The sequence below is a fragment of the Pan troglodytes genome, chromosome 16 (assembly GCF_028858775.2).
Source record: "Pan troglodytes isolate AG18354 chromosome 16, NHGRI_mPanTro3-v2.0_pri, whole genome shotgun sequence".
NCBI classification, from domain to species: Eukaryota; Metazoa; Chordata; class Mammalia; order Primates; family Hominidae; genus Pan; species Pan troglodytes.
The window spans coordinates 63746850-63768298 of record NC_072414.2 but is presented as its reverse complement, the minus strand read 5'-3'; the positions used below and the strand labels follow the sequence as shown (position 1 = coordinate 63768298).

The following is a 21449-nucleotide window of genomic DNA, read 5'->3' as shown; positions in this document are numbered from 1 at the left end:
TTCCCATGCTGCCCCTCTACGGTCAGATTGCACAGATGTGGTCACCCCATCCTCCAGCAGGCACTGATTTGGCGTTTGTAGCTGCTCCTTTTACAGAATATTATATAGATGGACTCATACAACACATAGTTTTTTGAACCTGGCTTTTTTTTTACTTAGCAAAACGCACTGGAAGTTCATCCATATTTTTGTGGCTGAGTTTTTTGTTCCACTGTGTGGATGCACCATGGTTTGTCCGTTCACCTGCTGACGGACATTTGGGTTGTTTCCAGCAGGTGTTTTTGAAGTTTGTCTCCTTCAACTTGGCCTGGTGAGCATGGCTCTTTGTAGACTCTCCAAATCAGATGACAAAAGAAAACTGCGATCTGTTATTGTATCCTCAAGCCTTGGTCAACATCAAAATAACTAAATTCCACTTCCCAGAAGTTGCCAGAAACCTTTCAACCCACCTCCTTCATTCCCATCTACCTCTGAGATGTGGTTTGCTACACAGCCAAATGGCTGTTATCACTGGAGCAGACAGACACTTTTTGGAAATGGAATTCTCAGCTTTTATTCATATATTTTCTAAGCAAAATTCCTTTTTATCACCCTTGGATCACTGTGAGAAAGGCTCTGGCCCCCCTACTCTGGCCTCACTACAGCCTCTGCTTGAAGATCTTCAGTGATGAGAAGCAGAATGACCCTTCCCCCACTTCCCACCCCAACCCACGGAACTATGCCAATAGTCACCTGGGATGGGGCCCTCAGGAAGTTTTCTGGTCACCTGGAATGATGGTGAGGAGGTTTTCTGTTTTAGGAAGTTTCTTGAAAATGAACTCTTCAACTTGAAAAAAATGAATCTTATCACTATATCCATCCTTTCCCCTTTCATTTCTTAATAACTTATTTCTGTATTTATCAATCTCTCTCTTTCTTCATTTACACACTTTCCCTCCTTACAAAAAGGATTTGAAATGACTTGAGAAAGACTTAGAGGGCCATAAGATTTTTAAAAAGTGAGAAAACTAGTACTAAAGGAAGACAGAAGTAGGAAAAAGGAAGAGAAGCCACAGGAATATTAGCACATAAAATCCACTTTGCAGGATCTGGTATACTAGGTGAGGCATAATTTTGGCTTTGAGCTTCCTAGTAGCCAGTTCAAACAGAAAACAGAATCAGTCCCACGATCCATAATCCAGAATGTCTATAGGATTTTTAAAAAGTGTATACACACACACACAGAGAGAGAGAGAGAGAGAGAGTGTGCATGTGTGTTTGTGTAATGTAGTAATTAAAAAAAAAATGTTTTTTAGAGATGGGTTCTTGCTAGTTGACCTGGCTGGTGTCAAACTCCTAGCCTCAAGTGATCTTCCCACCTTGGCCTCCCAAAGTATTGGGATTACAGGTGTGAACCACCACGCCTGGCATCAGATGTAGTACTTTTAACAGCACCCTTGAATCCTCAATCCTCTATGGCAGCATAGCTCAAAATGCAGTACAAAGACAACTCCATCCAACACACCTCAGGAACTTGCTAAAAATGCAAATCCTCAGCCACAGTTGGCCCAGAGTTGCTCTTGTCAAACAAGATCCTCAGATGATTCCTATGCACACTGAAGTGTGAGAGTCACTGTTTCTACAGTTTAGAAAGCAAGATCATCTAGGTCTCAGGCCTTCCCCACGAAGCAGGCCGAGTCATGGGGTACCCCAGCAGCCACCACCTAAGGTAGATTGCTCTAGGGAATCTCTTTCAGGGCTGAACCCAGTGCCTGGCCCAGAGGGGTCTATAGGAGTTCAGGTGGGGGATGCTGTGCCAATGCTACCTCCATCAAGAGCACCATGACTTACCATGCTCCATTCGGTGCTAAACCATTTGGCTCCGCAAGGCTTGAGGTGGCAGGATTGCTGGCTGGGGGGTTTTTCCAGGAAAGAACATTCAGAGGGGTCCAACACTTCAAAGGTGTCCGCATTCTTTCTAACACAAATCACCTCCCTCTGTTGCGTCCCGCTCCCACACTCGATGGAACACTGCAGAAAGAAGCAGAGAAAGATGAGTGTCACATGATGGAAAGGGGGTGGCAGCTACTGTCCATCAAGGGATGCTTATGATGGGCACCATCAATTCTACCACCAATTCTAGGAGGAAGAACCCATGAGAACTTGGAAATGTTTCTGGAGGAGAAATGGCATATGGATTGCAGTTTCCTAACAGTTCTGTCTCCAAATGCAGACTAGGTGCCCTGATTGTCATACCTGGAGGATGCTGGTCACTAAGATCTTGTTGTCTTCCATGCTGAGAGGGAAACAGTTTACCATAAACTCTCCTGCAGGAACACACCAGCCAGGTCATTTGGTTGTCTCTGTCCCATAGACTCTGGCACCTCTCACAGGAGGCAAGACAATGAACTGACATTCTTATCTGTTATTCTCTTAGGAGGTGGATATTGTGACTGAATCAATGAACTACACTCTGCACACCTGTGAACACCCAAAGCTGAGGAGAAGACCTAAGACTTGGGAAAATGTACCCTATGGTCAACCCTCCCCTTCCAACAGGGCAGCCAGCGGGAACTGTGACTACAGAGCCCAATCTTCTTGTTTCCTAATGTGGTGCTGAAATCTGCACCATGGGGTAGTGACCCCACAAAGAAGCCAGGCAATTCCATATGTTGGTTCATTTCATTAGTTTATGGAAATAAAATGCATATAACTGTTTGCTCATAAATCATCCCATTTAGTATCTATTACTTTGCAAAATGTTTTTTGTTCATGTTTGGTTTACTCAATACTTTTTTCCTTGTTTTTGAGACAAGGTCTCACTTTGTCACCCAGGCTGGAGTGTAGTGGTATGATCATGGCTCACTGCAGCCTCATGAGCTGAAGTGGTCCTCTTACCTCAGCCTCCAGAGTAGCTGGGACCACAGGTGTGCACTGCCTTGCCTGGTTCGTTCGTTCTTTTATTTATTTATTTTTGAGACAGGATCTCATTCTGTCACCCAGGCTGGAGTGCAGTGGAGTGATCTTGGCTCACTGCAACCTCCACTCCCCAGACTCAAGTGATCGTCCCACCTCAGCCTCCGGAGTAGCTGGGAATACAGGCATATGTCACCACACCTGGCTAATTTTTGTATTTTTTTGTAGAGATGGAGTTTTGCCATGTTGCCCAGGCTGGTCTTGAACTCCTGAACCCAAATGATCTGCCTGCCTCGGCCTCTCAAAGTGCTGGGATTACAGGCATGAGCCACAATGCCAGGCCTTGCCCGACTAATTAAAAAAATTTTTTTTAGAGACGGGGGCCAGGCGCGGTGGCTCACTCCTATAATCCTAGCACTTTGGGAGGCCAAGGTGAGCAAATCGCCTGGGGTCAGGAGGCTGAGGCAAGATAATCACTGGAACCTGGGAGGTAGAGGTTGCAGTGAGCCAAGATCGTGCCACTGCACTCCAGCCTGGGTGACGAGCAAGACTCTGTTTAAAAAAAGAAAAAAAAAATTTTTGTTTTTAGAGACAGGGTCTCATTATATTGCCCAGGCTGGTCTCGAACTCCTGGCCTCAACCAATCCTCCTGCCTCGGCCTCCCATCGTTCTGAGATTACAGGCGTGAGCCACTGTGCCCAGCCTCTTAACACTTTTTGATTTAAAGTTGTAAAGCTGTGGTCTATGTACTTTTATAGACTTTAAAGAATCGACTACCTTTATAAGAAGCCTGCAACAATGTCTGCAGTTCAAACTCTAAATATTAGCATTGCTGTCCATAGGCAGCCACACAATCAAATAAAAACAGAGAGAAAGAAAAACACCCATCTACAGAAAAAAAAAAATTATAAAACCCCCAAACCAACAAATGATGAAGTAGTCACACAGGGCATGAAATAGCAGAGGCCATCAGTTTCTGCTTTGTCTATGTCTTCTTTTTTGCCATCTTCGTAGCATTAAAAAACTATGGGATTTTTTTACTAAAAAAAAATTTTTTTTTTTGAGATGGATTCTTGCTCTGTTGCCCAGGCTAGAGTGCAGTGGTGCAATCTCGGCTCACTGCAACCTCTGCCTCCCAGGTTCAAGCAATTCTCCTACCTCAGCCTCCTAAGTAGTTGGGACTATAGGTGCGAGCCCCTATGCTTGGCTAATTTTTGTATTTTTAGTAGAGATGGGGTTTTGTCATATTGGCCAGGGTGGTCTCAAACTCCTGACACCTCAAGTGATCTGTCTGCCTTGGCCTCCCAAAGTGCTGGGATTATAGGCGTGAGCCACTGTGCCCAGCCAAAAAAAAAACTATAAGATTTCCCACTCTGTTTCTCCTGTTTTCCTCCATGTTAGTTTATGATTTGGAGTGTATTCGTGTCTTGTCCTTTTCTTTCAAGTGCTGCAGGCAATGGAAGAACTGAAGGCAGGAGAAGAGCCACAAGCTGCAGCAGGCAAAGGTCTGGCCTCTCCTGCAGGAGGAATGAGGATGGGGCAGGGGTGGGCGGCAGGGGTGGAACACTAGACCGAAGTCAGGAGATATGGAAACTAGAGTCTAGACAGTGTCGCTAAATAGTTCTGTGTCTTTGGCCAAGACATTGCACTTTCCCAGGTCGCTGTGGTCTTATCTGAAAAGAGAAAGTGAGGGGTTTGAAAACATAATCTGGAAGACCCCTCAATGCTATGAGATCCTACATCTGTACTAAGTGTGTGGCAGAACAGAAGACTGCAAACTTTGATCAAAACCTGTAGTTATCTTCTGCTATTTTTGGCAAGTCCTTGAAGAGATTGTGTACTTAAGGAAGAATGAGCACGTCTCAGCCTTCTCTTACTGTAAATGCTCAGAAATGGCAGAATATGTGCGGCTGGAAAGTGAATGAATGTGTTTATGTGTGTGTATCTGTATCTCTGTGTGTGTGTGTGTATGTGTGTGTGTGTTTGCGCGTGCGCATGAGACAGCATTTGAAGACAAGAAAGGGAAATCAGCCTTGGTGGACCAGAAATTATGGGGAATCTTTGAACACTGAAAGACAGATGAGATCAAATTGAAGAAGGAAACTATAGTCCAAATGCACACAGAGGAGGAGCTGTAGCAAAGCTCATGTGCTTCAGGCTATATTGGTGGTGGACATGGAGATCAGGATGGAGGCCTCAGGACAATGAGTGATCAGCTGAGTTACTGGCCAAGAGCAGCCGGGCTGGCCTGACTGTGCCAAGGAAGAGGAAGCAGTGAGTCATCTGCCAGAAGCATTAGTGTCAAAGTGCAAAATGAAGTCATTTTCAGGTATTCAAGGGCTCAGAAACCTTACCACTTACAAATCCTATTTGAAAGACTTCCTGGGTTATAGTCTTTAGCAAAATGAAAAAGAACCAGGAAGAAGACACAGGACATAAAAGAAGGAGCTGGCAAAGACACCAATAAAAGCCGTTATTACTAATGGATACCAGGTGTCTTTTTGGAATGATAAAAATGTGTTGGAATTGGACAATGCTGAATATGGTTGTACAACTTTGTGAATTTACTAAAACCTGATGAATTCTATATTTTTAAAGGGTAAATTTTATGGTATGTGAATTATATTTCAATAAAAAAGAATTTTTTGGGGGAAAGGAGAAAACTATTTTAAAATTTAAATCTATATTTTCTATAAAATTAACATTAATCTGGAGCTAGATCCAGATAATATCAACATCTTTTTGGAGATATTGTAGATTGAGAGAGTGGAGGTAAATAAAAGGGGAAGGCTTCTATTTTCTTTCAGGAGAGGATGTGGTCACTGATAACTTGACACTAATGGAAATATAAAAGTTTAAAATTCTGTGCTAAAAATTTGAATCTTATCACAGAAGAAATACCACTAGAAGATTTATAACTTCCAAAATGTTGGAGGGGAAAAAATGGAATTAAGAAAACCTGACTAATAACAAACATGTTGAAAGGAAAGAGGAAAGAAGCAAGAAAGCATGACAATAGAAAACACAAAATAAGATGGTAGGGAAAAGTCCAAACATATAAGTGATTACAATAAATATAAATGGTTAAAATTTAACTCTTAAAATACAGAGGTTTATAGATTGGGTAAAAATAAAGACAAAAATAGTCCTGCATATGAAAGACATACCTTCAAAATACATAGAACGTTTGAAAATTAAGAAATTGATGAAGATACATCAGGTGAAAATCAACAATAAGAAACAAGATGGAGTAATTCAAATAGTAGATAAAATATAATCCACAGAGAAAAGCACACATGAGAAAAAGTAATATTTAATAGGGATAAATGCTTTCAGTGAGAAGTGATGGCAATTAGGCATGTTTCTGTACCTAAAGAATTCCTGCAGTTGCACTTTTGTGGATCACTGATTCGCGAAGAGATGAGAATAAATATACCTATTGCAATAAATACAATCAATAAAATGCAATCCAGACCCAGAGGCAGACAAAATGGCTGCTCCTGAAGACTAGAGACTGTGACAGATCTCCCCAGAACTAAGACAATCTAAGGTTGCAGTAAACTCAGAATTGATAGAGAAGAAAGGAAATAATTGTGGGCATAAATAATAGACTTGGTAGACTCTCATGAGTAAGAGTTGGGCTACTGTGCCTCCAGAGTAGAAAAAGACTCCCTAAGCTTGATATACTCCTAGTTAGTTTCCAGGGATCTGGGAAGCAGCAGAAATGGAATATATTCCTTTCTTGGTGGAGTCAGAAAGACTCTAAAGCCAGAAACTCCTTGGTCTCTGCCTCTCCATGGACTTAGGTCTCATTCTCTCAGACTGGCTTTTTGCACAAGCCTCAGTAGGGCCACTGCCAGCCCTTGAGCTCACAACCTCTTAGTGAGTCTCTTCCCTAAAACACAAATGAAATGTCCTCGGGAAGGATTCTGTTTGGCTCAGCTTGGGTCACACATCCACCTGTTGGATCACATGTCTACTCCTGGACTAATCACTGTGACCAGGCTGGTAGGGTATTCGAAATACCAACTTTCATTCAACCCATATGGTGGGAAGGAACATTTATTTTTATATTCTGAAGCCAGTTAATGTTTAAAACTTACCTTTCAAGAAATAAGCATACTCTTATTTCATTTTCTTTGGGGATAATGTCAAATTCCTAGGGCAGGGAGTTTCCAGCAGGCCCTGACATCCTTATAAATCCAGAACCAAAACCTTGGCCACATTCAATTGTATCTTGACCCTTTTGGACAACAGGGCCACAAATCCTTTGTTTCTAATCTTAGCAGAAATAATGGTTGTCTTTGCCAGGGTTCACACCACCCTTGGTTCTTTAAGCTTAGGTCTAAAGTCAATAGGAGGCCACAAGCAAAAAAGGCCCTGAATCCTGCTCCCTTCTCTTCTAAGAATGGTAGACATATGAGTTCAATTGTACTGCTTATCTTCACGTGTGTGACTGTAATGATCTGATATGATTTCACACATCTATGGATATTTGGTATAATTGGTGTCCTATATACAGTCACTGCTGAATTATCTTTGGGGTTTAGGTCCTATGTATTTTACTACCAGTAATGAGACAGAAATAGCTGGCAGAAAAAATAAACATAGAGAGATGGGAACTCATATTTATTAAGTGTTTCCCATATCCCAAGCAATGGGTAATTCTCTTTATGTATAGCATCTTATGAAAACTTCGTAACAACCTTAAGAGGTTGATATGATTACCTTCATATTCAGATGAGGAAACAGGCTCAGAGAGGTTAAATCACTCACCTAGAGCCAGAAAACTAATGAGAAGTCAAGCTGGGATCAGTTAGCAAATGTGTCTAACTTTGATATTCACCAGAGTAGCACGGGAAGTACTTGAATTCTTTCTGAATTCTCTATATTTTAAAAAACATTAAAGGGAATTTGAATAGAAAAACATTTCCCTATGCTTTTTGCATAAAAACTCTACATTGAAGTGGCAGAGATGATAGGGTTTGAATATTTTCACATTCTATTTCTCACTTTCCATTATACCACATGCACTTTCACATCTTCCTAACGATCGCTATCATTGTCACCTTATATTTTACTGAGTTATGATATGCCATAATATCTGTAACCATCCTGCTGTCATGAACATCTCTGTTGAAAAAGGCTTTTTTTCTTTTGTTAATTATTTCCTTAAAATGAATCCCCAGGAGTGGGGTGACTGGGTTAAGGCAAAGGAACATTTTTATGGTTCTTGACTTTTATTGCCAAATTGCTTTCCAAAGGGCTTGTATCAATTTACAAGGATAAGGCAGTGCATTTTTTTCCAAGGTCAGTTTTTAATGCTACTTAAAAGAAATAAAATTCTATATGGAGCCAGAGGTCTTGATACTGTGTAAATCGTGATCATAAGCCAAACAGTCCTTGGAGAACCAGCCAGCCCTGGGAGCCAAATGCTAAGTGGCTCAAGAACTCCAATACTGATGGTAATCAAAACAAGGCAGTCATTTCCATGTTTTCTTAGTGGGGTTCACGTTCAATTTTGGAAGAGTGAGGGAAAATGTAATTCATCAATTATTAAAGTATTCAGTATTATTTATTCTTCATAATGAACAATTCCAACTTTTAAAATGTCTGCTTCTGATACTGTCAAATACAGAAAAACTGGCTTTATTAACAGGAATAATAGCAGCAGCCACCATTTATTTTGTGTTAGGCACTGTCCTACATACTTTATGTACACAATTTCATTTCTTCTAAAAATAACCTCATAAGGTACCATCACTGCCAGCATTGTATAGATGAGGAAAGCATGCTAGGCCATAAGCTCCCTGAGGGCAGAGATATTTGTGTTGCTCACTGATGTAGCCCAAGTACTTAGATGAGCACACCGTAGGTGCTCAATGAATACTGTTGACTGACTGAGGCTCCAGAAATATAAATAGCTTCTCCAGGGTCACAGATAGACAGTGGCACTGCTGGGATTCAAAGTTGGGACACCTGACACAAAGTCCTGGTTCCTAACCCCTCTGGTATGCTGCCTTTTGCCTGACACAGGCAGACGTACCCAGTTCTGGCCACTCACCTGACTCCAGCTCCCGGCAAACCACTCCACCTTGCCCGTGCAGGGTCCGTTGTCACATGGGGTGGCCTCTGCCGGCCGGTTGTTCCCACAGCCCTCCAGGGGCAGGCTGCTGACATGGTTGGTCATGCACACCACCGAGCGTGTCCGCACTCCGGCCCCACACTCCGCTGAGCACTGTGAGACAGGGGAAGGGCACATTAGTCAGGAGGCCCTGGCAGCTGCTGAAGCCACTTTCAAATGATGGAAAGGAGGATGGAATGCTTCATTTTCCTGCCATCTGTTTCCCCTACAAATATCTGGCAGCTTCTCGTGCATAGCCTACTCCATTATGAGATATCAGTATGGCAATTCCCTGTCTTAGATTTTCTGGGTTGGGCTTCATTCCAAATTCCAAATATCCAATCTTGCCACTGCAATTAATACACTTATACTTGTTAGACTATCCTTCCCAGCTTTTGCTTTCAAAAATATATTCAGCTTGGCCGCGTATTGTGGCTCACGCCTGTGGTACCAGAGCTTTGGGAGGCTGAAGTGGGAGGATTGCTTGAGCCCAGGAATTTGAGACCAGCCTAGGTAGCATAGCAAGACTGTCTCTACAAAAATTTAAAAAACTGGCCAGGAGCAGTGGTGTGCACCTGTAATCCCAACTACTCGGGAGGCTGAGGCAGGAGGATCGCTTGAGCCCAGGAGGTTGAGGCTACATTGAGCTATGACTGCACGACTGCACTCCAGCCTAGGCAACAGAGTGAGAAGACCCTGTCTCTAAAAATAAAAATAAAAATAAAAAATATATTCAGCTGAAGAAGAATGGGTGCATGAAAACCTGGGCATATTTCTACCTGCTAGTAGCCAAGTCTGGGTTGGAAAAAGAGGGGGACTTAAGTCTGTCACCTCAATGTTGCTGCCTGATATTAAGGCAAATTGTTGCAGTCCCTGAAGGCCACAGCTATGAGAGGATTGGGAGACAGCTTGGTATAGAGAGAGAGCTTGGCTTTGGAACCAGGTACATCAGTGTTGATATCCTCACTAGCTGTGTGGCCTGGAGCAAGTGACCCAGCCCCTCCTACCTTTGGCATGCTCATCTAGACAACTGGCATAGAAACACATTTCTGGCAGGGCTATGGAGACTGTATAATGTGCTTTGCAGATGGGAGGTGCCCAATAAATGGTATAAGGGGCTTCAACCCCTACATTCCCACTCCAAGATAGAGAAACTAAGCCTCATAGGGATAAAATCTTCACTTAAAGCCAAATATCTATTAGTGATTTTTCTACTACAATCACACTGTCCTCTCCTAGGATACAGTGAAAACATTCCTGAGTCATAGCCCAAAGCTCATAGAGCATTTTCCATCTGTCTTGCCATACGTTGGAATGTGCCCTTATTTTGGTTCTCATCTTATCTTTTCTTTTTTTCGAGATAGGGTCTCGCTTTGTCACCCAGATAGGATTGCATCACCCAGGTGGCGTGATCTCAGCTCACTGCAGCTTCAACCTCTTGGGGTCAAGCGATCCTCCCACCTCAGCCTCCTGAGTAGCTCCAGGTGCTCACGACCATGTCCAGCTAATTTTTGTATTTTTTTGTAGAGATGGGATTTTGCCATGTTGCCCAGGCTGGTCTCAAACTCCTGAGCGCAACAGATCCGCCTGCCTCGGCCTCCCAAAGTGCTGGGATTACAGGTGTGTGCCACCACGCCTAAACTTTATCTTTTCAAACATTTTTTGGGCATCCTTATCTGGGTGTCCTACAGATACCTTGAATCCAGCATGTACACCTTCACCACTGTTACCATTCCTCCTTTTATTTTTCTGATTTGCTTTCAAGTTTCTACCTGGATTTAAAAGTTGACTATTCTCCTACCCTCTTGCTTCCAACATCTAGACAATCATTAGGTCTCACAGACTCTAGTTCTGCCACATTTCTCTAACCTGTCTTGTCCCTTTCCACCCATGGTTCCCAGCACAGTTTACTTTCTTACCCTGGACTGTGGCTGTAGCTTCTTGCTCAACCTCACCAGCTTTTCCAATGCACTGGGCTGCCAGGTGTTGAGAACTCCATGCTAAAAATTCCCTCTGAAGTTATCCCATTCCTAACAGAAGTCACATATGGACTTCTAGCATTAAGGGTTTTCTATAATATGGCCCCAATTGACCCAATTCTTCTAGACTAATTTCCCATTACCCTATCCCACATACCTCCTTCTGGACAGACTCAGAGTGGCTGCTATTCCCTGATCACATAAAAGGCTCACAGAGCCCTTGCCCCTGCCATTCCCTCCACCCAGAATGCTCTTTCCCTTCACTGGACAGATCAGAAGCCTTTAAGGCTCAGCTCAAATACCATCTCCTCCGTGAAGACTACCTTGAGTGTCCAATTTAAGATGTTCTTTCAAGCCTTGGAATTCTCATGGCACTCTATGTGCTGCTTCCTGCCTTTGTATTATGGTTATTTGTGTCCTGTCTTTTTTTTTTTTTTTTTTTTTTTTTTTTTGTCTTTGCTGAAGCAGGCTTGGTGAGAGCAGGAACTAACAAATCATCTCTAATTCTTTCTCAGGTCAGTGTCTTATTCATGAGTAAATCCATGAATATCAGTTGCATATAGACTTGGGCCCTGCCTTGTTCATTTCTCTTATCTATTAGCACTTTCTAATCCTAGACGTGGCCCTTTAGCACATGACCAAAGCCCTTTCTAAGGGTTTCTGGGTCTTTTCTTAAAAATAGAGTCAATGTTTGAGTTCTACCCGTATTATTTTAGAAAATAAAGCAATAGAATTTAAATAAAAATTGAGAAAAGGGAAAAACAATCCTTACAACCTCATTTCCTTATCAAAATTTCCACTTTCATTTTTGTATGCTGACATCTAGTCTTGTAAAATCACATGCCAGCATGAGCGATCAAACATTTACCTTTCCACTGCTAAGCTGGGCTTGACCCGTTAGGGAAGAAACTCCCTCTGGAGCAAAGGGCTTGAAGGGGATCAGAACATGCCACCCCAAAATATGTTGCTTTGGCATGTTGATTATTTTGAGCTGAAGGCTATTGAGAAATAGCAGATGCAGGAAGAGCTCTCTGCCTTCCCCATTTCTGCCTAAAACCAGGGCATAAATTTCCCATGAGAAGGGTGCCCTCCCAGTGCTAGGAAGAAGAGAAGATTCTTATCACTGGAGATGGGGAGTTGACTCCAAGACAAGTCTGCACAAATAAACTTTAATAAAAGGACCCTTATCTTCTGTCAACTTCCCCCATATTTTTCTTAGTCAATTTCTCACAATTTACTGTTCCTAGAAGCCCCAGCCCCTTTCCTTTGTCTAATCACTTCTCCATAGTTTATCACCCTTTGTTAAAATGGTATATAATCCCTCAAGTCTAACTGCTTCTCTGGGGTTGTCACTTCTTTCCTATGAAGCCCCCCATGCCACTATAAAAATATTAACATCAAACAAAATTGGTATGCTTTTTATCTGTTAATCTTTTGTCAGCTTAATTCACAGACTGCAGCCAGAGAACCTAAGAATGCAGAGGAAACATTTTTCCTCCCCTACAGGTTTGCAGACATTTTTCATGTCCTTTGCTATTTTGCTATTTGCATATTTCATGTCCTTTGCTATTTTGCTAGATTGCTATTAGAAATCTGGGACAATGACTCAGTCCTTTAGCTTAAAATTTGTTACGATAATTGGAATATTCTAGGCTAAAGGATTTGTTTGTTTGTTTCAGCCATGTATGATCTGGTTTTCTTCCTAATTTTAAAACTGAAGACATTTAAATACTCTCGTAAAGAATACAATGTAGGCCAGGTGTGGTGGCTCATACCTGTAATCCCAGCACTTTTGGAGGCTGAGGCAGGTGGATCACCTGAGGTCAGGAGTTTGAGACCAGCCTGGCCAACATAGTGAAACCCCATCTCTACTAAAAATACAAAAATTAACTGGGCATGATGGTGTGCACCTGTAATTCCAGCTACTTGGGAGGCTGAAACAGAAGAATCGCTTGAACCCTGGAGGTGGAGGTTGCAGTGATGCAGTAAGCCGAAATCATGCCACTGTACTCCAGCCTGGGTGACAGAGTGAGACTCCATCTCAGAAAAAAAAAAAAAAAAAGAATAAAAGGTAAACAGAATTTCAGTTATCTTCATGTTTCCAACCCTTAGGCTACTTCTTTCCAGGTAATTTCCATCTGACTAGCTAACTTAATTTTCTGCTTTCAAAACCAAGTAATGCACATACATTTGGGAAAGTGTCTCCACATCCCCATATACCTAATTTAAAAGAAGAATGTGAAGGACCATGCCAGTGCCCAATGGGAGGACATCACATGGATGAAGCCTGTAGAGGAGTTTCATTTTATTACAACACCTTCAGTGAAAAGCCCAACAAATGCAAACATGAAAGGAGCAACCCACACACGACCTGGTCTAGGAAGCCTGTCAGCAGAAGCAAGGGGAAGAAGTCCCTACCAGGGAGCGGGGACTAACCTTCCAGGTGAGGCTCCAAACCACACCCACCCACTGTCCTTAAAGGATGTTCCTAAAAGGACCAAATCTGCTTTGCTAGTCAGAAGAGGACATGACTCGTAATTGAACTTCTGGGCTGATAAAACACAGAAACACATGGAATTCCTAAGCAACCCTCTGGTGAGGACTGCCTTCTCATTCCAGCAACAGTTAAATCCTAAACTTGGCCCAACTGGCCCCTAAGGGACTATAAGGCTGTAATGACTATTCTTGAACTTCAGCTTTATGCATCATTTCTTATAATTTAAATGATTCAGTATTTTTTTCCTGGAAAACTTTCTTAGAAATTAGGTGTTACCAAACTAAGGCTGGTGGACTTTCTAAAAGTGTTTTTTTCCTGTTGTGATTAAAAATTGCACATGGGCTTAAACCTATCATTGATTTGAAGAACTGAAAAGTCAATGATGCTTACTTCTAATAAGGCCCACTCTCAATTACAAGCAGCTGAAAAGATGTTTTTAAGGTGAGTCATTAAGCCAGAAGAAACTTTGTGTCCCTAGAAGTTTAAGAGAAGATTCAGATTGGGGTTACAACCTCAATTCACTTAGGTAAAGATTAATTAATTTTAAATTGGGCAATAAGACACACTCTGTACTCTTAAGTGTTTGCGAACTTTAATTTTCTTTGGTCTCTCCCTCTTGAGCTTATTGAGTCGGAGGCTGTGTCTCGTTCATGACTGGCATGTAACAGGTGCTCAACACATGTTTATTCCCAGTAATAAAAAATTTCATAGTTCAGACTAAAGCTTAACGAGGCCATTTTCTACACAAAGCAACTATTCAAAAGTGGAAGACTGCCATCCGCTGGTCATTCCAGGGGCTGAACCTTTTCTAAGACCAACTGGTGGCCCAAAGGCCCCTGGTAACACGCAGCTGAAGAAGAATGAAGCAGCCCACAGGAAACCCTTCCCACTGTGCCAACCTCATCTAGGTCATAGCTTCAAATATATTACTGCAGCGGTTACTCAGCAATGTTACAGTTGAAAAAACTGAAGCTCGGTGAATCAGTAGCTGGCTCAGGGTCAAATAACGAAATAAGTGATGGTCATGGAGATGATACCAAAGCCAATGTGCGTTTCTTAAACCCAATAGTACTCCCTTCCCACTCACCTACTCTAAAATAAGCATGAACATTTAGAATTCATGATCCATTCTGAGGGTAGATAAGGCAAAAATTATTTACTTACATCATAGCACCCAACTTGCATGATTTAGAACATCTTTTCCAAAACGAACGAAAGAGTTCCCTGAATAGAATAAAGTGCTCATTCTTTGCTCTATTTATAATTTTAAGCCAAGCTAGATTCGGCAAGAACTTATGTTGAAACGCAAAGCAAAATTACTTTAAGGGAAAATCTGCAAGTCATTATTGGAGAGGAAATAGGTAGCGTGGAAATCTTTGGAAAATTTACATGTAGCTTTTTACTGTTCTAAATAAACATGGGAGACACACAGAGGAATGAACCACTGCAGCTATTTTCCCCAGAGTTGTTTTTTCTCTGTACGTATTGTGCTCTGAGCCCCCTGCCTTTTCAGAGAGTGGCAAATGTAGAGACATGGAATTTACAAACTAAAGAATCATGGCAACAAAATGACTGTAAAAGCGCTCTCAGTTGCTGCTTGGAAGATTACACCGAAATAATCTTTCTGGAGAACAATTAGCTAAAATGTATTAAGAGTTCGAAAAGCATTCATAATATTTTCCCATAATTTAACATGATTCCACGCCCCCACTATTTTACAGAGATAAGAAAAGGTGCATATAAAGATTTATGCACAAGAACACTTACTGAAGTCTTTTAAAATATTCTGTTTTAAACAGTAAAACATCACCCGTGTATGGAGGCTTATAACTGTAATCCTAGCTACTCAGGAGGCTGAGGAGGGAGGATCACTAGAGCCCAGGAGGTCAAGGCTTCAGTGAGCCATGATTGTGCCACTGCACTCCAGCCTGGGCAACAGAGCAAGACCTGGTCTCAAAAATAAAAATAAAAACTAGAAAATCCCAAACATTTAGAAATAGGAGATTGTTTCAGTTATGCAGTTCTATAGCTTATTATAATAAAAATCATGTTTTAAAGATTTTATGCTTATAATAATTAAGTGAAAAGAGGTGACCAAATTATACATACATTATGATATAAAGATACATTTATATCTTTAAAATATGTATGAGGAAAAAAAGCTATGTAGGTAAAGTATGTATGAGAAAAAAAAAGCTTGAAGTATAGCTTAATCTCAAATTTTCTTTTAGTGAGGAGGTTTGGAGCATACTTTTCCAAATTTCTCATATTCTTAAAACAATACTGTGTTACTTTTTAACCAGAAAAAAGTCAACATTTTTAAGAAAAAGAATCATTCCAATATAAAAATGAAAGCCCAGCATCATTCTTTTCATCCATTTGCTGATACAGGAAATCCATCAAGTTTACTGAGAACACGAATGAGTTCAGAAACTAAAGCACAAAAGGATTAGTTGAGGAAACTAGATATTTTTAGCCTGAAGAAAGTGGAAGGGGTTCCCCAATGGCTGTAGGGCTGTCCTTTTCTAAAGGACAGTGGGACTTAGTAAGAAACACTTTGGTTCATTGTAAAAGGAGACCTCTTGACACCTTGAGCTGTACAAGAAATAGATGTAATTGTCTGGACACAGGGTGAATTTCTGATAAAGGGTTTGGGCAAGAGCTGTGACCTATGTCAGGGGCACTGCAGAGGATTCCTCACGCTGGCCAGGAGGCTGAGCTCACAAACACCTTCCCCCACTGTTTCCGCAGTACCATGCGCTAATGTTTGGGATGGGAGGCTTGGAAAATAGGGATACACAGAAGAACTAGGATGAGCTCTCCTGGACTCAGCTTTAGGGCAGAAGCTTGAGTCAGTGGCCAGATCAGCACTTACTCTCCATCTGTTTCTCTTTGGTTAGAGCCTCCCAGATGGCCAAATTAGTGTCTGCTCCTGGGACTGGGGGCACAGTCAGATGCTCATCTTGGAAGCTCAGTATTTGCACCAAGGGCTGTCCATCTGGGGCCATCGTGGGCCTAAGGGGCAGGGGCCATATGCCATGAGGTGTGGGGAACACACAAGAAGATGAGCCGCTAGGTAAGAATCTCCAGGACCATCTCTGGAGGTGGACTGAAGGCTGCATTTGCAGGTTTGTCCTTCCTCTCTTTCTGGGTAACACTCCCTGTGGAAGTGGATTGTTATGGTGATAGAGGGACAAAATGAAGGGGCATCTTACACCGCAGAGGGAGAGAAAACCTATGTGAACACCTCTAGGGGTGATATTCAAAATACTCAATAACAGGTGCATGGTGGCCATTGACCAGTCAGAATGGACACTGACCAGTTGGAGTCAGCCAATGTGGCCGTATGGGGCATGTCTGCTGATATCCCCAAACTGCGTGAAAGGGTCCTTCTTTGAGTCTGAGATACTATGGTTGTTGTTCTCATGATGCTGGGAGTGGGGACGGGTGGGGGCTCATGAGCTGCATCATGTCTCCTAAGATCCAAGAACATGGCTGGGCTCCTCTGTCTTTTTTATGGCCTTGTTATTCAGAGTGTGGTCCTTGGACCAGTGGCCTCAGAGACCCTGGGAACCTATTAGAAATGTAGGCTGTGGCCAGGCACAGTGGCTCATGCCTACAATTCCAGGGCTTCGGGAGGCCAAGGTGGCAGATCACTTGAGCCCAGGAGTTTGAGACCAGCTTGGGCAACATGGTGAAACCACAAACAAATACAAAAAATTAGCCAGGGTGGTGGCGTGCACCTACAGTCCCACCTACGTTGGCGGGGAGGGGGGCAGGGGGTGCTGAGGCAGGAGGATTGCTTGATCCCAGCAGGTCGAGGCTGCAGTGAGCTGAGATTGCACCACTGCACTCCAGCTCGGGCAATAGAATGAGACCCGGTCTCAAAATAAATAAATAAATAAATAAATAAATAAAAATTAAAAAATATAAAAAAAAAGAAAGAAAATAAATGTAGACCCCTGGCTCCTCCCCACACCTGCTGCCTCAGACCTACACTTTAATGCGGTTCACAGGTAACGTGTACGCACGGGATTCTAGCAAGGGAAGTGGGGCAGAACTAGTGTATCCGAGAGGTAGGCCGCTAACCAAGGTCAGAGATAGCCAATCACGTCCTCATCCCAGGTAAACTCCCTAGATCTCCTGGAGAATCCAGAACCTGGACTTGGTGCCTCTCACAGCTGTGCAGCTGCCCTGGGCAAACCCTCTGATCGGCCATCCCATGCCCGCCAATCCGCCGATTCCACCAGGAAAGGAAGCCCAATTCCTTATCTCCTTCCTCCTTTCTTCTCCCTGTCCCAAGGTATGTTCTACAATTTGTTTAGTGTCTTTTCTCAAACTTCATTTTTGATTGTGGTAGAATACACATAGCATGAAATTGACCATCGTAACCACTTTTAAGCCCACACCTCCAGGGCATTAGGTGCATTCATGCTGTTGTGTAACCAACATCACTCCATCTGCAGAAACCCCTTTTCATATAAATCCTCCTTTTGCCTTTGATGGATGAATTTAATCTATGACTGTTTTCCCTTATATCCAGGTAACTGGTGGGCTAATGGTTGACTATATATGCCTTTGAGTTATTCTTTGACACCTGAGACTTCCCATGGGAGGCCAGGCTGCTGGGGAGGGAACGGGGTGTGGGATGTTTTGAGTTGGCAGAAAGCAGTAGAGGGGCCTGCCATTGCTGAGTGTCTATGAGACACCAGGCACTTACAAGACATATGAACGATGGGATGTAATGATTCACTTCACCTAGTATTATGGAGTGACCACATGGAGTGCTAAGGAGAATTCAATCAAGTTTTTCATACACACTCCTCACCTTTGGAGACCCTCAGTCCTCACATAAGGATAGAAAGCCTACAATAATTCCTCTCTGGGCCTTTTTTTCCCCCCAGAGCCAGAAATCAGTCTTGGGATTCTGAGCTAGTGATTCATCTTTGTGTGGTTTTGGAGGCACCTGGCAGACCTCGGTCCCCGGCGCTCTGCCCGCCATCACACTCACCCTTTCGCTCCACTCGGTGAGGAACCAGCTCTTGGCACAGGGTCCCATGTCGCAGTTCTCAATGTCATTCGGCCGGAGCTTCATGTTGCATTCCTCATCGTCAACCACATCCCCAATGTTGCTCACACACTTCACATCACGGGTCCTCTGTCCCACGCCGCAGGGCACCGAGCACTGAAACACAGCACACTGACGTCAGGGGAACCAGCAGCTTCAGCTCTGGGAGAGAATTGCCAGTATGGAGCCCGCAGCCTTTGTGATCAGCCCCATGAGACTGAGGCTCTGTCATGCATGTCACCAGCTGGGGCAGGGATCTCAGCCCTAGAAAACTCCACAACCCTTTTCTACAAGACCTTCTTAGATGCCTCGCCTACTGTAAACTAAAAATAAAATCCTAAGCCTCCCAGCTGACTGAATGGGCCTCCTCTTGGCCAAGGAGACCCCCAGAGAAACCTTAAAAATGGATTTCCTGGCCATGACAGGATGGAAGGTTGGACACACCCTGTCATACCATCTCCGTTTTGCAGTCTAGACACAACTGACCAGCACTGATGTTAAGAGAGAAATCATAAGACTGACAGAATGGACTCTCTGTGGCAATAAGATACCAAATTATAAACAGGACCCAACGCCATGGCAGGCAAGGGGTTAAGTCATGCACCTCTGCCCTTGAAGAATAAACTATGTTCTAAGTTGCCTGGGAAGCAGGTCCTAGGATTCATGGCTTACATCCTGTTTAGAGTAAAGAATATTATTGTCAGTTCCTCAAATCTTATTGTGAATTCTTCAAACTATTGACATACTGATTAATATGTAACCTGTGGACATTGAAGAGGACACTGGTTTGTTTGGTTTGTTTCTGAGTCATAAAGTTTTGCTGATTTATTTCTGACTCATGAAGTTGTACTGACTGTCTTGCACTTAAAACATTTTAGCCTGTATGTCGTCATCTATAGCCAGTGATTGCAACCTCTGTGCTGTACCCTCCAATGAAAAAGACAACTCCGATTCGAGGGGTCCCCCTCTCCTCTCCTAAACTTTCTTCTAAAAGCCTTTCAACTTGTAACAGACTTTGGAACACGTCCAACGTTGTTCGTGTGTCTTCTTGGGCTGATCCTTACATTGGCTTCCAATAAATTTTTATCAAATTATTTCTGCCTTAACAGCCTTAATTTTGACTGACACTACTCTATTCTTCCAGGCCTCAGTCTTTTCAGCTATAAAATGGGTAGGGAAAATTGGAAGGAGTTGGCTCTACCAGCAGTTGCCAACCTTCACTTCACCATGACTCACAAAACAGATGAGGCCAGTATCACAGGGCTCCCCCTGGGCTCACTCATAAAGTTGGCTGTGGGTGGCACACACTACCCTGAACTCTATTGAATTATTGGTACATCCTGTGGTTTGCAAAAACAGCCGTCCAGACCCCCACGGGACGGGTTGCCTCCTGTGGAACTCAGGGTTACCCATCTCAGGTCTTGGTGGGGGAGGCTGGAAAGTGTGGTGGGAGCTGGAGAGGGAGCTGCAGAGCGGGCTGCCCTGCCTGCGTACCGAGGTCCAGTCGGTCCGGATCTGCCACTCGCTGCAGATCTTGAGTTGGCAGGTGCTGGTGGTCTCAGGTTTCTCCAGGTGCTGGCAGCGGTAGGGCTGCACCGTCAGGCTGCGGTTGGCATACACCTGGCGGCACAGAACCTGGCGGTGCTGCATGCCCAGGCCACAGGTCTTGCTGCACTCAGACCACTCCCCAATGTCCCAGCTGGTTCAGGAATGAGAGAGCGAGAGTGAGAGACAACCTTCAGTCAACAAGAAGTGAGCGTGAGCCCGCAGCAGCGTACACAGAATCATCAGAATCACTATGGGTGGAGTTTCTTACTAGAGCATTGCTTAAAAGTCAGCCTAGGCTGGACACAGTGGCGCACGCCTGTAATCCCAGCACTTTGGGAAGCTGAGGTGGGAGGATCGCTTGAGCCCAGGAGTTCGAGACCAGCCTGGGCAACATGGCAAAACCTCGTCTCTACAAAAAATACCAAAGTTAGCTGGGTGTGGTGGTGTGTGCCTGTAGTCCCAGCTACTCGGGAGGCTGAGGTCAGGGGATGGCTTGAACCTGGGAGATTGAGGCTGCAGTGAGCCATGACTGTGCCACTGCACTCCAGCCTGGGCAATGGAGTAAGATCCTGTCTCAAAAAAAGAAAAGAAAAAGAAAAAGTCTGCCTAAGGGTCATCTGACTCTGTAAAGGCAGATAAATTTGCCTGACCCTTGACATGCTATTTACCAGTGATTAGGGCCCAGATTCTATAAAAAGTTATAGAAAACTGAAAAGGTACAAATGATTTTTATCTAATTAAAAAAACCCTCCAAAGGTTAGTTTTATTACACTGTAGATCATTAACTCATTTTTGCTACTAACTTAGAAATCTTATTCTAGCATTCTTTATTTTTCATTAACAATTCCCATATCAGTTTCGCAAACCCTCCTCTGTCATCTGCTCTGTTATTAGTTAAATGAGACATCAGCCCATGCTCACCATATACTTGGATGAGAATTATATTTTTATTACTCTGCAAATTAGGTTTTGACCCTTTTAGGGCCCTTTCCCCTTGTTCTTCTTCAAGTGTCCCATTTATCATTCAATAACCAGTTCAAGGCCAGGCGCGGTGGCTCACGCCCGTAATCCCAGCACTTTGGGAGGCTGAGGTGGGCAGACCATTAGTGCTCAGGAGTTCAAGACCAGCCTGGCCAACATGGCAAAACCCTGTCACTATAAAAAATACAAAAATTAGCCAGGCGTGGTAATGTGCACCTGTAGTCCCAGCTACTCGGGAGGCTGATGCAGGATAATTGCTTGAACCCAGGAGGTGGAGGTTGCTGAGATCGTGCCACTGCACTATGGCCTGGGCAACAGAGCTAGACTCCGCCATAAAAACAAAAACAAAACCAAAAA

The 21449-nt window shown here is 43.3% G+C and overlaps 1 protein-coding gene across 2 annotated transcripts in view; it reads right to left on the bottom strand.

Moving 5' to 3' along the window:
* The window catches only part of THSD4 (thrombospondin type 1 domain containing 4), a 667872-nt gene that overhangs the window by 14826 nt on the left and 631597 nt on the right, over nucleotides 1-21449 (bottom strand). For both annotated transcript variants that reach the window (XM_009429466.5, XM_009429468.5), the window contains 4 exons: nucleotides 20058-20262; nucleotides 18507-18680; nucleotides 8960-9133; nucleotides 1831-2010 (listed from right to left, as the gene is read on the bottom strand). In XM_009429466.5, the coding sequence (XP_009427741.4) occupies nucleotides 1831-2010; nucleotides 8960-9133; nucleotides 18507-18680; nucleotides 20058-20262 (733 nt within the window). The remainder of the gene's footprint in view (nucleotides 1-1830; nucleotides 2011-8959; nucleotides 9134-18506; nucleotides 18681-20057; nucleotides 20263-21449) is intronic.